The following is a 19,582-nucleotide window of genomic DNA, read 5'->3' as shown; positions in this document are numbered from 1 at the left end:
GGTTTTCCATCCATCCTTACTAACTCACACGGACAAGTATCCTGGCCATCAGGCCTCTAATACTGCCAGTTACCACTGGGAAGAGGAAACCTCTACACAGTTTTGAAAAAGGGCCACCTTTCTTTGGTGACTACGTGACGTGAGGTTGTCCGCCATTTTCCTTTTAGTCCACGTTACGTGATGTTTTCCTGACACACACACACACACACACACACACACACACACACACACACACACACACACACACACACACACACACACACACACACACACACACACACACACACACACACACACACACACACGTAGGTAATCTGAAGTTTGTGTTTAGTTAGTTCAGAATTATTTTATTTTATTAAGTAATTAAGTGTTTCATCATCTTTTAACACTTGTGTAAATAAATTCTGTTGAATGAGAGAAGTTGTTTGTGTTTATTTTGCACATATTTGTTACAGCTGCTGGTTCAAAGGCCTGTGCTCGGACTCCTCCCTTCACTGTTACTCTATAGCGTTGCCCCTGGCAACAGGCTGGCACATAGGGAATAACAGCTACTTTGAGACTGATTTTGCTGTTTAGTTATTAGTTCCCGATAAGTCAGGTGGTGCCCCGTTTTGATTTCATACTGATATTTGATTTTGATAAGTCATCTTAATTATTAATAACTATCGTAAAACAAAAATTAATAATCCCTAAACACTGACCCAGCACTCCCTGTGTTGCACAACAGTGGGTTAGATTTTCCTATTGGCTCATAGTCTCACATGATGTATAGTACAATGTTTCAAGTCACAATATCTGCCAGTAGCTGATTTTGTGTTATCATTTAAACAAGACAGAAAACCTGATGACTGCCATGGGTTTAAAATGGCCCAGTCCCAACTCTCTTTGGTGGAAAACTATTTCTATGAAACTGAATGCCCCTTAAAGAATGCTACTTGTCATAAACAGTGTCTCAGGCCAGACATAGTCCCGTGGTCCAGAGCAACCATGTTGTGTCTTGAACTGACTGTGTCTTCGGAGGAGAGGATGGAGGAGGGCGATGAGAGAAAGCTTGGGAAGTACTGGTCCCTCATCCAGCCAGGCCAACAGGCAGGATGACAGGCTTGGAATTCGCCAGTGAAGGTCGGATGCTGAGGATTCCCTGGACAGTCACTTTAGAGTGACCTGTCCAGATTTAGAGATCAGAGGTGCCAACAGAAGACGACTGGTGTCAAACATCACTTAACGCACCAAGACGGCGGTAAGGTGGCTGTTGCTGGAGCGCTGTGAGTGCATAACAGAGGAAACATCCTGGAGCAGTGCCTTTGGAGCCTGAGGGCCTGAGGGGCCGAGGGGTTAGCTGTCAAACCCCTGGAGGTGTTGTGGGACAACTGCTGAAAGATGAGTGAAGGAGGGTACCCATCTGATGACCTGAGGAAAGATTGTGTTTGTCTTCAGCACAGCAGATTATGGCAACATTGACTACGTTTACATGCAGTCAAAATTCGGGTTATTACTAATATTCCGGTTACTGACACATTCGGAATATTCTGTTTACATGCATGAGCAAACAGGTTAACCCTGTTTACATGGTGATTAATCATTCAGGATATCTCCATCAAACCAGCAACGCGTGGAGAACGTGATGACGCAGTTCCCGTCATTTCCGCTTCCTCTTCCTGTATCCAAATTCAAAACAAATGCTGCTTCGCGCAACTTTTCACTCACCTTCTTTTACATCTCGCTATCCCCGTACTTTCTACCGTCTACAAATGCCAAAATGTTCATATCCTTCATTACATTTATGAAGTGATTAGTCTCCTCCTCACTCCAAAAGTGTGGCGTGGTCTTGTGTTTCTCCGTGTTTATAAGAACTTCCTGGACTCAAAAGACCAGGATTCCTTGTGAAAAGAACATGCGCATAAAACAAATTCATGTTCAAATTCATTTGATGGGGATATTCTGTTTGCCGTTTACATGACCAAATATTCGGGTTTTAAAAGGAGTAACCCAGGGCTCATATTGGGGTTTTTAAAAACCCCAATATGAGCAAATTCGGGTTATTCAAAGGCGTTATTGGTGTTTACATGGTCGTGCAAATTCGGGTTATTGCCAATATTGAGGTTTTAAAAGGGTTATTAACTGCATGTAAACGCAGTCATTCCTGAAGGTTAATCTGAGCTTTATTGCACCTGAGACATCAATGTATTACTGGTGTCCTTCATATCAGTGCTTCAAATTAAAACTGGAACAAAACGTGGTGTCACTTATGTTGTTGGTTTACACGAAATTACTGATAAATACTGGTTGGGGCTTGTAAGAAAATATCTTGCAAAATACTCTGGACTCTGCTGCGGTGGCTCTTTTTCTTTCATACCATGTACACTTATGTGAAACTAAATATTTCTAATTGTTCAATACCCAACTTTAATCCTTTACCATGCTGCCTTCCTTCACTCTCATCAATGAAACTCTGCTAGCGTCTATGGTAGATGGCAGGTCACCCATAGCAACAGTGGCCTCAGAGAAGTCTCTAGGGGCTCAGAAACTTTAAATGACAATAGACAACAAATTACAGACTGTGAATCAAGAAGATGTAATGCAATTCAGCGTAGCTTCAGTGAGCTTTAAACTAGAGCTTTGATTTACTTCACATCATACCTATTGTAGAATGAAGGAGATGACTATGTTTTAACAAAAATATTGAGCTAAGACGTGTATTGCTAGAAGTGAGTTATTAAGGGAGACTGTAAAACCAGTTTTTGCTTCCAGTGACTTCAAAATACACAAGCAGGCTTCTGCACGTCACCTCCCCGTGTGATAGGGGGAAAAGGGAAGAGAACAATCTGCTTACATAATCTGTGACAGCTCTCCTACATGCTTACACGTGGACATGAGAGACTGTTTGTGTGGAAATGGGGAAGCACGTCTGGAAAACTAAACATTGACAGGTGGGGTGTCGGGCCCCTCCCCCAAGAAAAAGAGGAGAATAATTTAAAATGTAATGGATGAGTCACCCAGCCAGGCTGCTGTTCATGCTGCAAAGATCATCTCTAAAGTCTCCCTAAATTCATTTCACATACACAGAATGCATCCTTTGTTTTTCTCAGCAGAGAATCTGTATTTTATTTCACAGGTAAGAGGAAAACTAAAGAGAGACATTATAGTAAAAGACTAGCTCTTACTGCATTTGTGGAACAAGAGACTGATGGCAATGATAATGATTTATTTTGACCTGAGAAGAGCTAAAGTTGGTAAGAGGAGGATATTTGTTGGTGCGTAGGTGGCTTGCATCACCCGCTCAAGATCAAGAACCTTCCTTGAAAATAAATAACACGCAGCGTGCGTAAGTCCCAAGTTTTAATGGTTTATATTTGACTACCTTACTTCATCTGTTTGTTGAAGTTGAAACGATTTATAGTTTTAATTTAACACAAATGAGTTGAGCTGGTTAACAAATTGGTCTTTTGATCCCATTTCAAGCCACCGTTTTAGCTCGTTCCCGGTCGTATGGAGGACATCGAAGTAATACAGTTAAAGAGAGAGATCATACCTTATGTCTGATGGATCCAAATTTCCTACAGTTCATTGATCCTGAAATGAACACCTGCATTTCACCTGTCTCTCCCTGCTGTCCTGCCCTGCAGTCTCCCTGAACACCAGCCAGTCCCTCATTGTGAAACACTGAGCTGCTATAATGCTGCTGTCACTTGGGATTGTTCCATCTATTATTAGGGCCCAAGCACTTACAGTGCGAAGGCCCTATTGTATCTGTATCTTTCTTTTTCCGACGAAAGAAGGCATTAATGGGCGTGGCCTAATGGCTCAACAGCGCCCCCTAGAAAATTTGTGCCTCGAGCCCCACAATACGGTTTGACGTACATGCACGAAAATCGGTGCACACCTGTATCATGTCGCAACTTAAAGAAATGTCTCTTGGCGCCATGACCGAAACCGAACAGGAAGTCGGCCATTTTGAATTAATCGTGTAATTGTGGCGAAATTTATGCCATTCCTTCGGCCGCTTCTTCGCCCGAACCGTAACGTGCACCCAGGTGTGTTATACATCAAAATGTGCATCTCCATCCTGCGACGACGCACATTACTTTTCTCAGTCAAAAGCGTTACCGTGGCGACGCTAGATGCCAAAAAGCGCGCCCCCCCTTCATGTGATTGGTCCATACAGAAAAAACTTTTGACGTACATGCACGCAAATCGGTACACACCTGTATCATGTCGCAATTTAAAGAAAAGTCAGAACCCAGCAGAGCATCTAGTGTTCAACCAGCCAAAGCACCAGCGCCCACTGCGCTCCACTAACTACCCTTGGCTACCCTTGGCTGCCTGAATGAAGCCGTTAATGCCTGAAAAGTGACTTCTGGGTCTGCACCCACTTATTAAACTCTATTCTTAAGGTCTTATACTCCTGCCTGATCACTTCTATCATTTCAGCCATGGCACATGTCTGACAGTGTCACCCCAACAAACAAGCTAATCTAGACTGTTGTCATTTGTGGTTCCAAGCTGGTGGAAGGAGTTATCGTGCAGTTTCTTGGCACCTAACACGCTTCCCTTTTTGTATTTAATTAACTGATTAATCACTTAATGCCAGAGTCTCTAATTGCGCTGTAGCTCGATTGTTGTTCCTCTCTCGTAAGCCGCTTATCAGTCCAGATATGGAAATTCCACAGGATCCAGCCCATACTCAGAGCAGATGTTCAAGTACCGGTACACCGTTTCCTGGTTGTGTCGTTTCATGTACGCTCTGAGTCATGTCTGGTGTGGTAGACACCGACCTCTATCACTCTTACAAATAAAGGTCTGTTCTTGTGCTGCCGTCATCAATGCAGACCAGCCTTTTCTACCCACTGGTAGGACTTTTAAATACCAGCCACTTCTTTAATCTGTTGGTAATACATGATGTGCACGGGCTTCATTCTCCATCTCTTGGTCTTCCTCACTGGATTTCTGCTGACTGACATTCACTTAGCAGTTCGTCATTAAGGGCTGAATCCTTAATGATGAAGGACGAAATCCTGCAGGCAGTGTTCCCCTGGCAGGTCAACATGAGACTGGTTGGCTAAAGTACTGTGTAATGTGGTGTGCCTTCACCACATTTTGGTTATAATGTTAGAGTCCGTGGATCCAACAGATTCAGGCTCAATAAACATCAATAAACATCATTGGCCAGTTGTGGTGGTGGACAAGACAGAAATCACAGATACTGTATAAAGAGTATAAAGAAAAATGGGCCAATGACATCTGGCATAAACCGAAACTTACCGGTTGATGAAGAGTATTTATTGTCCTGAACCTTATGCGACTTTACCCCTGGATAGATCAAAAAGATCATTATGTGCTCAATTGTGAACTGGGATTCTCCCTCTGGCCATAGAAACAGTTAGGTATAACTCTGTTCCTGAAGAGGAAAGATTATGTAGTGTTTGTGATTTAAATGTTGTTGAGGATGAACTTCATTTTTTGTTTTATTGTCCATTATATGATGAAGCCAGGAAGCTTTTATTTCAGAAAATGCAAGATTTGAAACCTGAGTTGTTTTGGACTGAGGATGATGCTAAGTTGGAATGGTTTTTAAGAGAGGAGTTTTCTCTATAGCTACCTTTATAAAGAGAGCCTGGAAACAGAGAAAGGATAAATTATATGGAAACAGAGAAAGGATCTGTAATTTGATCTGTAATGTATAAGTGGAATTTATAATTTTGTGTTTGTGTTTTTGTTTGTATGCAGTTGATGTTTGTTTGCTGGTGTAGTGTATCTGTGTCTTGTAAGACCTTATAGGCTGGGCACCTTAGAGGTGTATGACACATTAATAAATAACAATTCATTCATTCATTCAATTCATACTGGAATTAAGCTCTTTTTGTTGACAGCCTTACAGACTGCAGCCAGGATTTCTGGGTTTGGTTTAGTTTGTTTCAAGTAGCATACAATGTTCAGTGATTAAAAAATAAGCACTGGTGTGACTTTGAAAACAGCCTCTGGCAGCAGAACACATTCCTAAAAAGGTTTGTGAAAGTTTGGAGTGAAACCATCCTCGTCTCGCTCAGGAGCAATCATAGGGGTCGGCAGTTTGCAGCAAAGTAAAGTGGATAATTTTTTATTAATTTGACAGGGCTGGCTGACAGCAGGCAGGACGGTTCTCCTTCTCTGCAGCTGCTCTGTGTCTGCAGTATTTTTCCACCATAGGATCACGTGCATTTTTTAATGCAGCACTGCCCGAGAGCCTGAAGATGAAAGCCGTTCAGTAAAGGGTTTCAGCTATGTGGCCCGCCAACAAACACTTGAATCCTCAGCTGACTGTATCTTTGGGGTGATATATCAGTTTGTCACTGATGTGATCAAACATAATTGTGATTAAATGGTTTGTCAGTTCAGGAGGCTTCAGTTTTGTTTGTTTGAAACATGTTGTCATCAACGTCTAATTCAGCATGTTATTTGTCATATGACCTTTAATAACATTTTAGACTGAATAATAATTAATCCCTAAAGGGAAATTATATTGTTGCAAAAAAAAAGAAAACATAAGAAAAAAAGGAATACATTTAAATCTGTTGGAAAGCTTTCCGTGGATCAGAGAGAATCATGAGGTGCAGACACAGTCATTGGCATCAGCATGTCCAGGATGGTACCATCTGTTGTCCCTCCTCCTTTACTCTTGCTGCATTGTCTGCAGTCTCATTTTTTTCCTCATACTGTTGTAAAATTAATTCACATATAGCACCATATGAGTCTTGAACCCATTCTCTGTGATAGCTCCTCTTCAAACCCGTCTGGAAGTTCTTTATGTATTTATTTTTCTATTTCCAGGTATTACTTGGGCTTTGGAAAGATTTATTAGCTATTTCAAAATGTAATGTCATCGTCACTCATCCACACGGTTATTAAGGATATCTAAATATGATATTACAAAGTGCCAGAATAACCAGCAGTAGCACAGCAGCCTAGTAGCAGTAGCAAAGAAAATAGCACAGTAAATCAACGTTTACTGATTTAGTCTGAATTGTTTCTTTAGTTTTGAATGAAGGGGTTAAAAGGGTGCATTCATCTGATATCAACTTGAATGAAACTCGACTTGAAAGATGACTTGCAAAAATGCAAAAAGACACACTTCTGCATGAACACCAATAATCCGTGGTAAGTGTACAGTCCCCTTTAGCCGCTGCTCCTCCCGCCACCCGCCGCCCTGCCAGAGACACAGAGGAAGGAAGTGGCCGTGCTCAGGCATGAGTCGGCCGTCTGTGACTCACACGCTGCCACTGACCCGTGTGGCAACCTGATAAGCTCACACTATGTCTTGACTGGCCCTGTGGCCAAAGCCCACGCCGGCATGCCGGCTCAATGGGAATGTGCCACATGATGCTGTGTGACAGCAGAAGACCTTTTAACCACAGGAAAGAAGCACCGCGTCCGTACACGGACACGGACGGGGCACGTACTGTATGATAATAATGAGAGATCAGGCTGAATACGCACGCGCAAAGTCAGTCTCAGTCAATCAAGTAAGGCTTAATTTTTATGAATATTTAATCAAAGAGAAGGATGCTTTTGGGTGAGAAACATCGGCCCCGTTACCAATGGCAACAAGCATTTGCGAGAATGGGGTAAAGATAAGAAAAGCTGCTCTAAGAGAGAGATGCAGACGCAGTCTCCTCTGCAGATGCTGTGTTCACTGTAGATTTATTGCATAATTAACACAGTTTGCACAAATATGAAGTAATTAATCACATTTTTGCATCACTTCATTTTTAGCCATGTAATCATTGCACAAGATTTTTTTTTCTTCAATTCTTAAATGGAGCTACTTGATTACATAACATCTATGTCAGACCAAATCCGATTTTCCGCAGCTGAGTGGGTTCCACTGACCTGTGCAGCGAGCAGAGCTGACCTGGAAACCAAACACAACTGCAAACGCATGATGTGGCGTTATCTTCCAGAAGATGGCCAGCCTCACTTCAGGCCCAACATCCCACACCAGGACAGGACACAGTCATCTCAATGCATAGCTAAGTTTGATACTGTCCCATTTTTAAATTTAAAATGATGCAGAATGAGGTTCATATGACAAAAAGAAATAATTTGTTTATGGCTCTGGTGGTCTCTGGGTTGTAGTGCAGACCCACAGCTGGACTTGCAGAGAGGCTTTCATGTTCTCTGTGAGAGGTTCACAATGAAATGACCTTGCCTTCATAGGGCTTTCTGATCACAGCCGTCGGTCTCCGCACCTGCAGACAAAATACAAAGCAGAAAGAAATGTTACATCCTCTTTGTGTACAGTACGGTACAGCCGCTCATCAAAGTCTGGTGCCTTCCAATCTGACCTAAATCTAATTTTGCATGGAAGATTCCCAGACAAGCCGCCTCTCTGTGTCTTCCATTTGTTATTCTTAATTCTCATTTAGAAGCAAAAGAGCATAAATCACAGTCAATATCACTTTTGGACTGTTTCACAATTTCACTCTCATTTTGAACTTGTCTTTTCATTTCAACATTTTATTTTGTCCAAACACATCATCATTTTGATATCCTTCAATTAAATATAAAAACTATATTCAACAACTAGAAAGCCTAGTTTAGCACGAGGCCATAAATCAGACCAGCACACTGCTATCCTGGCTCTGTTCGGAGGTTTAAAGTCAGTTCCTGGTGCCTGCTAATTATCATGTCTGCGTTGATAGTGTAAAGTCTGAAAAACACCTTGCTCTTGTTTTAAAGCGCTCCACATTTGCTGGGTTTCTTGGACTTGCAGTTTTAACTTATCTAAATATGCTACAACTTTTTTCAGACTACTGTGGGCAGCAGAACATCCAAATATTTGAGGGAAAACACAACATTTTTCAAAAATGTTTGAGCAGTCAGAGATTAGCAGCTACAGCCAAGTGAGAAGAGGAAACAGAGCTGAGGTCACAACAACAGACTGGACTGGAGACGCAGGAAGCGTGGATCCTTCAGCGATTGCAATGGGTTCTTTCACATGTTCTGAACGTTTGTGGCGAGTTGCAGTTTTATTTGCAGTCATCTGTTAAAGTGGAAGTGTCAGAGCCAGATACGCAAAGAAATTGATCAATAAGTCGGACTCTATGCAAGCGACTGCTTCATAGACTCCGGAGCTGATTGTGAAAAAGGAAATTGTTGCATAAAATACAACAGCATAAACACAAACTATCCTCTGCAGTGACTGAGCGACACAGTCGGAGGTTTCAGTCGGAGGTTTCTCAGAGTTCAAGTTAAAACAGACCGGCGCAGAAGAGCAAGTCTGCCCACAGCTACAACCTTCTAAAATCACTTTCTATAGTGACGCTCCAGCACTGACTTACCGGCTGCAACAAACAGTTTACTTTGGGGATTAATAAAAGGTTATTGAACTGAAAACGGGTGGGCTTGTGTAGGATTTAATCACTGCTGGAGGTGTTTTAGGTTTTATTCCCATTAAACCATCCATCCTGTAGCGGAGCCAGAGGGGGGGCAAGGGGGGGCGGTCGCCACGGGTCCCACAAGCTCCTAGGGCCCACTGATAGGGCCCCGTTTTGTGTGATACATTCATCTATAATCGTAAATTGTAGGCTATAATAACGATAAAATGTGCATTGTGTGGCCAGTGTAGGCTAAGTCTTACTTTACAACTGTCCTGAATGCATCGGGGCTGTGAGCCAACGCTGATTGGCTGTAAAGCCTGATTTATGGTTCTGCGTTAAATCGACGCAGAGCCTACGCCGTAGGGTACGCGGCAACGTGCACCGTACGTGCACATCGCAGCGTACACTACGCCGTAGGCTCTGCGTTGGTGTAACGCGGAACCATAAATCAGCCTTAACAGTTACAGCCAATTTGCCGACTCGGCAAATTTGCGGCCATGAAGGAGATGAGCGCTAAACTTTAAAAGAGGACTAAGCATGTACAAAGTTTTGAATGTTACCCCGTTTTCCACGTTACCTGGATTATTTTGGGTTATGGAAGAGTCAACTGCCATTGGTGAGTCAGTGTAACCTTCATAAATAATTTCTTTATCAGAATGTTGTGGTAGCCTTGACCAGCTGCCTATTTGAATGAGCTTTGTGTTGTCAACTAGACCGCTGAGTCTATTCTCTGTTATAGTTAGAGTTTTCAGAGTGTGTGTGTGTGTGTGTGTGTGTGTGTGTGTGTGTGTGTGTGTGTGTGTTCTTCTGAATAAGTTTATGACTTTACTCTGCTTTCTGCAGCATAGGCTTATAGGCTTGGTTGGCTCAATAAAGGTGAGAATAAATGTTGTTTGATGGGTAGGATGAACGTTAAAATGACTATCATAAGGGCCCATCAAGAAAGCTCCCCCCCCTCTGTACTGAGATCCGCGCTCCGCCACTGCATCCATCCATTACTTATACGCGCCTTTTCCTGTTCAGGACCACAGAGATCTGCTGGAGTCTAGTCCAGCTCTCTCCAGGCAGAGGCCTCTCCCCGTCACAACACAGCGTATCACACTCAGAGATCCACCGACCTGCTCTCGCTGCTTGATTCTCTTGTAAACAAAGTCAGAGAAGGGCTCTCTGTGGACGAAGCTGCCGTGTCCTGGCGACACGTGCAGCTGCCCCTCCTCATAGACGACTTTGCCTCTCGAGATGGTGACGACGGGAACGCCGTGGCACTCCATGCCCTCAAAGATGTTGTAGTCCACAGCCTGGTGGTGCGTCTTGGCAGATATCCTCCTGCAAAGCCACAAAGACAGAAAACAGCTCAGAAACCTATTATTCGACCTCTCATGCAAGTCTTGAGAGAATAAAATAATAAACTGACTGAACCAGGCAACAATAAATACAACTTTGCAACTTTTTGCCTCATGTCTTTCTTTTATTAAAAAATGCACACAACCATATTTCTTTCAGTCAATACCAGGCTACCTCATCATTTCCATTGCTGCTTATTACATCACTGTGCCATCAATCCCAACGCTGCTGCCACATCATATTGCTGCATCGCCAGTATCTCGTTGGAATAAAACTGCATGTTGGAGCGGGATGTTGAATATGAATGAGTTCTTGTGAAGAAACACAAGAAAAGCAGCTCTCTCAAGTTTCCGTCGACAGATTTTAGTGGCAGGGATTATTAAAACATGAATCTGAAGACACTCATGATGAATTGATCTATAGTAGGAAGTGTTTTCTTTCCCACAATTACTCCATTTCCTCCAAAGTCCAACACTGTATTCACAACAACAACAGCCAATTAATTCATAACTTAGGGCAAACTCTTCAGTCTCACATTGCGGATGCTGGAGAGTGGGTGCTTGGTGGTATTTTTAATGCTGCTTCGTATTGTCACTAAACCACATTTCCTTCATACACTCAGTAGGTTCCAGCTAGAGTATTTAAACAGTTATCATCTCAGTACAAAGAAAAGACACGGTGGGGAAATCTATTGCTGGCCTTTCTTACAGATCTTACTTTGATACTGTCAAACATTTTAACAGACAAAACGTGGGATTGTTTTGTCTGCATCTCCAGCAGCAGCAGTTACCGTGTCTCACCACGCCGGAAGCACCGCTCAAACATCTCCAGCAACCCACCTGACCCCAAGGATCCGGGCCAAGATGATCACTTTAAACACTGGCGCACTGCTCAAGAAGTGAAATGCATTCAAAAATGAAAGAATAAAAAATGATACTGGCTCCAATTTAAACAACTCCAGCATGCAAAAGTGCTTACTCATTAAAGCAGAAAGACGCTTGATCCAATATGATGGAAAGTATAATACTAGACTGCTCTCAAGCGAAATATTAAAGCACGTACCATGCCAAACCAAAAACTGCTCGACCAAAATAGAAAATACAATGAAAACTAAAACGCAGTGATTCTTACACTTAATATGATTTGTTTATTCATTTAAGATGTTATATTGTCCCATCAACTTCATTTCACTTCTTAATAGACTTCTATTTTTGCCGTTAAGGCCTGCATCACCAAATAAAAACTGGGGCAGTTAATATTTTTCCACTTTAAAATATTGCTATTCCTTTCCAATCTGGCATTGTAGATGTCGTGGAAAGACTTCGGGTGTTACTTTGCCAATTTTTTGCCACGTTTATGACTTCAGGTCTGCAACAGTACATGGTCACCACTGTTGCTGTTTCTGTTCATTCTCCGTTCATTCTCCACTGAGGTCTCAGGACAGATCACTGGGCTGTCCAGCACCCACACCCTCTTCCTCCACAGCCTTTGTAATGTGGGCAGAACCAGGCTTTCCATTCCTGTTGAAGCCACTCCCAGCTGTCCTCAGGTGAAAGGCGGGGAAAAACCACAGACATGACACCAGGCCATTGTAGTTACCCAGTTATCTCGGTGTAGCTTTTTTCCACCAATGCTGCCCATCACATAAGTATATAAGCCCTACCAAGCATGCTGATGCAACACCATACCTCCACAGAGCCTGCTGATTTCTCATAACACAAAAGATTTATACATTTCCAGTGTGTCCCAGACGCCTCCAAGCACAGGTATTGATGACCCCCCTGGCGTAGGTTTCCTCCCTTAAGGTAAAGTTTCAGGAGGCATTTTTCAATGTGGTTCGGAAATGTAGTGCACGTTTCTCACCGAAATCCTGTATGTAAGTGATTGGAAGAACACCGAAGAAATATGCAGAATTGTTTTCTTTCTTTGAGGAGCATTGTTCTTCAACGCTTTCACATTCAACAGCTTTCTCCCACGTGCTGACAAAGTGGAGACCATCTGCTTATCTTTGCTCCTAAAATACCTCGAAGCCTCATGGATGCTGATTTAGTACCAACCACTACAATGACCCACTAACGTCATCTGTTTGAAATAAGGTACATCATTATTATTTTTATTATTAGTGCTGTCAAGCGATTAAAAAAATTGAGCGATTGATTAATTAAGATCTGTAATTATTAATCTAATTCATCTGTTTTTTAATCTCTCCTAAAAATTGCAGAGAAAATCCCTCAATTTGAGATGTTTTCCTTTAAATTCATGACATTATTGTGGCAGATCAAAAGATTGTTATATAACAACAAAAAAAATGGCTTTATAAAGTCACTAGTTTATTCTTTAACAGACTTGAGCAGATGCAGTCCTAGCTGTTTACATCCACTTGGCAAGATCCTAAATCCAAGAGCCTCTGGTCGCAGACGTGCGCATGCGCGGTGCTCTCCTCCAGTCTAGTTTGGGGAAGAGCGTTGCTGTGGCAACATCGTTGCTGTTAACGTTAGCTGTGGCTGCGCTCGCGAGACTTGAGTTGTTTAAACAAAGAACACATATCGATCTACCTTTATCAATGGTTCCGTCGGGGCGTTTTAGAAATGTAAATTTCCCGTTCACTGGACCGACAACTTTCCCCTGCTCCTCCATTTTCACCTCTCTTCTCCGCTACTCCCCCACCTGTCCAGCTACAAGGGAGTCTACCAGCGGAGCTAACCACGCCCACACACAGGGACAGCCAATCAGCGTCCACTTCAAGGTGGGACTGGCCGTTGTTTTCCGCCCACAACTCAAGCACAAACATAGATTTCACAATAAAGGCACCTCGCAAACAGAAAAAGTAAAGTTATAGATAAAAAAATAGATGAAGCCATTAAAAATATAACGCGCTAAATATGCGCGTAATTAATTCATCTCAATTAACGGGCTAATTTGACACCCCTAATTATTAATTATTATTATTACATTTTTATTGCATGTGTTGCAGGCCTGAATTTCAGAAATGAATGTATATCAACAAATGTCATGCGGTTGTCAAGACAATCATCAAATATCTTGTCTGCAGAAACAAAAGTCAAAGCGTAAGAATTTCTGCCTTTTTAAAATTTTTATTTGAACTTTCTATAAAACCCAAGCTTCTTCTGAATTGGGGCTGTACATCAGTTTGCACTATTAAAACAAAGTTGGTGAAAGCTGTGAACATTACAGTGAAACCTCTGTTCAACCTGTCCACAGCCCAGATGGAGGGCAACATAGCATTCTTTTTTTCCCTTCATATCTAGTAAGTCCAATGTTTTCTCTCTTTGTCGCTTTGCTTTTGGACACCTGGCAGCTCCACGTTGCCCCCCGGTCATTAATTGTGTCTGGTTGTTGCTGTTGCAGCACTTTTGCTCTGAGAAGGCGCTACACTCTTAGATCTGTTTCACTTGCTGCTTAAAAGAATGTTAGAAAAGGAGCCATTTTATTGGATAATAATACCAAAACAGTCAACTAAATAATACAAAGATTCTCTTGTGATGCACTGTTAATGTTATATAACGAAATACACAATTTCTACAAATGGATTTAGTTGGCAGCTGTCATTTAAAATAATTTCTTTTTCTAATAATTTCCAGCAAATATGTTCCTTAAAAATTCTCTCCAAAGCACAGACTGATGATGCCTAACAAGTAAATCATATCAGAGTGAAAGACTAGATCAGCAGGAGCAGTTCAATGAGTCTGACTCAGCTTCTCCTTTGAAATGCTCCGAATGCCATTTTTACCGAGCCCTCCTTCCTCCATACACACACACACACACACACACACACACACACACACACACACACACACACACACACACACACACACACACACACACACACACACACACACACACACACACACACTTCCTGTCGATTGGCTCAGCCAACCAAAGACGAGATGTGTCCTCATTATTCAAGTAGCCTAGTTATGGGAAAAAAAAGTGAATTGAGAAGAGCGCTTCCTCAGCGTTTCTGGTTATGCAACTGTTTGTGGCCCCCGGGTCCCGGATGTTGTGAGGCGACACTTGTGCTGATGGCAATTAATTACGCAGTTTCACAGATGAATTCACGGCTGCAGCAGTGGAGCACGAGGTGCTCTCATGCCCGGGATGCATTAACGGCACTAGCAGACGAGTCCACTGACAGCAGCACAAACAGGTGAGGTCCAGCAGTGCCGGACCTGAGAGAAGCTGAGGACCGGTACTCCTCTGTGATGACGGGGACACTCTCAGGTCACTCCTATAAGCTCGCCCATGTTACTGGTGAGTTCATTTACAGCAAATTACACTGGGTTGTAACGCGTTCTCCTCCAATTCACAGGATCTGTGAGAGGTCCCAGAGGGGCTCGGTGCAGATCTGACAGGAACCAGAGCGAAGCGTTGCTGTTCTGGGTTATATAACTCTGTCTGTGCTACAGTGCATACACTAGTGTATCTGCATATGTGCACATGCGCCTCAGAGGAGCTGCAGTCCTCTGCTCTGGATATAGGACTTGGGTGGCATACAAGGAAACTGAGCAGAACCCACCACACACACTCTTTCATTTCTATATATCGTACACTATTGTGATATTCTGGGCCCGGCGCTGAAAGCGGTGGTTACTGCTGATGTTTTGTTCTGTGAAGATTGGTTTGGCTTTGTTACTTTTTAGATCCTCACAATGACCCGTCAGCATCGCCCTACTGGTGCTGTGCGTATCGAGCTTATGTAAGGGAGCACAAAGCCGATCCTAAAAAAAATAACTAAACATGCACAAGAATTAATCACCTCCACATTCTGTTGGTGTGTATTGCATTCATATGTAAATTCTGCTCTGCATTAATTTTTAGCCAAAGATAAGTGATGACATGCTGACTTTTGGATGAAGCACAGACGTAATCAGCTTACGTGACGGGGGAACATGTGTACGTATTGAGGTGGCACAAGATGAAAGATACATTGCTTCTTTTTTTAGCAGTCCCGCTGCTATAGCCTACACACTTTCCACTACTAAATCTGAGAAACCTTATCTTACGGAAGCAAGTGCTTGACTCTGAGGAAATGCTTTCAAGCCCAAGTAGTTCTGCAGCAGCAGTTACAGCTGTGAATGCTGATAGAAAAGCTGCATTTTCTGACCAGAATGTCTTCAAAATCAAACCTCTGAAAACGCTGGGATGATGTAGAAAAGCATACAGAAGATAAAAGAAAGAAGAGTTACACTTTAAATTATCTAAACAAATCAAAGCGAATATAACTTTTGCGTACAGAAAAATTGTGCACTAATGAGTGAACACGGTCCAGCAAGTACTGTAATACCACAAGAGGCGATGGAAAGATTGCTGGCGCGACTGGCTGCCGCTGCTCTCCAGTTATTTATCTTCTACTTTGTCTTCTTTTCACTTTTTACTCTCTTTTGAACACTCTCCATCAATCACATCACTCCTGACCCGCAACTGCTCCCCTGGCTTTCCATCAAATTGCACACTGAATATAAGATTGTGCTATTCACTTTCAGGACCGTCCCCCGCCTGTCTGAACGTTCACACGTCAACAGAGCATTGAGGAGTCTCGGGTCATCGTCCTCCATCCAGCGCACTGCTCCATCTGCTCGTACGGGAACCGTGGTGGGCTCCACATCCTTTAGCAGCTCGGACCCTCGTCTCACATCACATATGCAATACTTACTCTTTTCAGACTTTTATATCCTGAAGACGCAGCTTTTTAACATTGATTATTCTTTGTAGTTTTTTTCATTGTTTTGTTGTTTTGCTGTTTTATTTTGCATTGCCCTGCGTGATTGTTGTAGTGTCATCTTGTACAGTGACTTTGGGTACCTTGAAAGGCCCCCTATAAATGAAATGTATTAAAATTATAAATAATCGTAAACAACTTATCAATGATATTAACAATTTTATCCTAAATGATAAAGAAGAGACATACATTTTATCTCCCCTTGTTGGTTCTCCATCACTGTGACGAGCAAGTCTCAGCACCTCCAATATGAGTCAATCATTAGCCAATGAGCTACTAGATCTATGTCCCACCTCCCCACTTTAGATCAACACCCATTTCAGAAATGCAAAAAGAAAAAGCACAGTTGACAAAGACGGTTTGAAAATGGAGATGGTTTTAGAACTGATGGTGAGAAATTAAAAGTAGTTCTCTGATTTTGCATTTTGAGCCGCAATACATTTGGCACTGACTGGGAATTAACACTGACTCAGGGGGTGCTGCCCAAGCTCTAACTCCATCTAACTTCTTGGGGGGGGGGGGGGGGGGGGGGGGGTTGTACCACATCAGGAGAATTTATGTAAAGAAATACATTTATTTCTAATATTGATTGACAGTTTACTCAGCCAATGGTTAGACTTTATCACTTCCGCATAGAGGGCTGCATTGGGACGGGCGGCTAAAAAAAACACTGCGGGATCGAGATGTGGAAAAGAACCTCAAACAAGGTCTTTATAAAACAAAGACAAAACAAGGCAGGTCAGATATTTGGAGAATATTGTAATATTGTAATATTGTGGAGCATCTTGGAAGAGAGACGAGGGATTGGAACCTCAGTCAGTCAGCAGCATTCTCTTCCTCCACAGCAATGTAATGGCCAAGTGATTCATTTGTTAAATTAATTAGTTTCATTCGTTAACTTAGTTTATTTTGTGTTATTTATTAGTGTTCATGAATGGATATAAACACTGCGGGAGCAGGCGGGAGTGGAACACACGTGTTGCGGGTGGTAATGGTCAGAAATACAGCGGGAGCGGGATGAAGAAAACAGTCCCGCGCAGGGCTCTACTTCCTCATCCACAATCATCATGCTATCAGACTTATGGAAGAATCAGCAGGGTTTGTATTATCCCAACGTCGGCTAAACACAACAGTAATTAATGATTTCACCAGATGCTGTGAACATCTGCAGCTATTTCCTAGAGAATCAGCTGAAGGAGCTGGTAGCCACTGCTAACTCTGATTGACATACAGTGGGCGTGTTCCCGACGGCTTCCCGTGCAACATGCCTGCGTGCAGTAGGAGGAAAAAGAGGCTTGAAAACCGCTCTTCAGAAACCTATAGGTCATGTAAACGATGCTTTGTCCATGGTATTTACGGTGTATGGTCCCAGTCCAGATAAACCTGTTAGACGTTGCAGGCTGGGGGGCAAGTTGGTGAGCAGTTGTTACGCTTCAGCTTCAGATCATTATGTATGCACAGCTCAAAGGCTCTCACCAACGAGACGTCGCCAACTGTTGACAGACATCTTTTGCATTTCTTTTGCCAACAATATGGAGACGTTGGGGGGAAATCTCCATTCAAATTACATGTCACGTTTCCGAATTTTCGATAAAAGGTAGCACTGCATTGAACAGTGTTTTTCTCTGTAAGAGTGCAACAGTCCTCTCCGTAACTCTGCTGTTTATCGTCCTGCAAGACTTCTCTTCAAAACAACGAAAAAAAAGATGTCAACTTTGAAGAAGATGGACAAAAACACCTTTATTACTGCGATTGCTGCTCCTGCTCTTGACACTATAGTTAGATGTTGAAGGCAGCGGAGGCTCATTCAAATGAATATTCAGAGGCAAAGTCCTTATGTAATGCAGTAATTAATTATGATTAAGTAGCGTTATACAGTAGCACGACTACATCGTATTAATGGGGCCGGGTACATCACATGGAAATGGGCAAAGTGTTTCAATTACACTTTTGCAACCAACTGGATTATCGGAACAGCCTGAAAAACCACTTTGTGAAAGAGTAAAAAGGTTTTTGTGATATTTGGGAGTTTTTTTTTTGGATAAGTTTCCATCACAGATTTTCTTTTCCGATATTTAGGTTTTGCACAAATCAAGAGGTAATGGAAACGCACTTGGAGTCTGTAACTAGAGAGTAATGAATGGGCTGATGTTATTATGATGGAAGGAATCCTGAGAAGCCCCCCTAACAGGATTAAAACGGGAATAAAAAAATGGGTGGATGGATGTATCGATGACCCAACTTGGATTTGATGGGTCATCAGATTGATTTGTAGTTGACAATTTCACTGCATACACATTCAAAATCTACATAGAAATCACAATCAGTTACAATAAAATGTAAACACGCAGTAGTCTCCCTCCTTTACCTTTTCATCGCGGGGTCCCATATAACCACATCAGCATCTGAGTTTTTGGCGATACGGCCCTTCTGTGGGTAGAAATTGAAGATTTTTGCTGCATTGCTGCTGGTGACAGCCACAAATCGATTCTCGTCCATTTTGCCGCTGTGCTGAGGAGAGGAAAATGAACAGAGTGGCTGCTGTAAGTAAGGGGGGCCACAGTGGACGACAACAACACACACAATTAAAGCTGCAAGCAGCGATGAACGGGCCCTCGCACTCACGGCCGCCGCCCCCCATAAGCATATCAGAAATGACACCACCCACGACTTCCTATGTCAAACCATTCAAAAGTTATAGCAGAAAAAAGGGACAACCAATCACAAGAAGGGGCGGGGCTAATTCAGGCCAATGAAGGTCAAGGACTCCATACAGAGTCTGATGACACCACCCACGACTCTCCATGTCAAACCATTCAAAAGTTATAGCAGGAAATAGGGACAACCAATCAAAAGAAGGGGCGGGGCTAATTTTCACCAATTATGGTCAAGGACTCAATACCGAGTCCCATGACACCACCCATGACTCTTTATGTCAAACCATTCAAAAGTTATGGCAGAGAAAAGTTTTCCGGGGGGTGCTGTTGAGCCATTTTGCCACGCCCATTAATGCAAACCATGAAATATCAAATTTATCACCAGGCCTGGCTTGCATGCAAAATTTGGTGACTTTTGGAGAACTATCAAATATGGACCAATCAGATTAAGGGGGCACGCTTTTTGGCGTCTAGCATCGCCACGG

At 42.6% G+C, this 19,582-nt stretch overlaps 1 protein-coding gene across 1 annotated transcript in view; it reads right to left on the bottom strand.

Annotated features, from left to right (window-relative positions):
• Window positions 1-7,506: 7,506 nt before the first annotated feature.
• Window positions 7,507-19,582, bottom strand: part of dpys (dihydropyrimidinase) — a 51,922-nt gene continuing 39,846 nt past the window's right edge. Inside the window, exons 7-9 of the mRNA XM_061716040.1 lie at window positions 18,809-18,951; window positions 10,475-10,682; window positions 7,507-8,225 (exon numbers count right to left, since the gene is read on the bottom strand). Coding sequence (XP_061572024.1) covers window positions 8,166-8,225; window positions 10,475-10,682; window positions 18,809-18,951 — 411 coding nt within the window. The 3' untranslated portion in view covers window positions 7,507-8,165. The remainder of the gene's footprint in view (window positions 8,226-10,474; window positions 10,683-18,808; window positions 18,952-19,582) is intronic.

Source organism: Cololabis saira, chromosome 3 (genome assembly GCF_033807715.1).
Source record: "Cololabis saira isolate AMF1-May2022 chromosome 3, fColSai1.1, whole genome shotgun sequence".
Taxonomy (NCBI): Eukaryota; Metazoa; Chordata; class Actinopteri; order Beloniformes; family Belonidae; genus Cololabis; species Cololabis saira.
The sequence above is the reverse complement of the archived record's forward strand: the minus strand, read 5'-3'. Positions and strand labels throughout refer to the sequence as shown.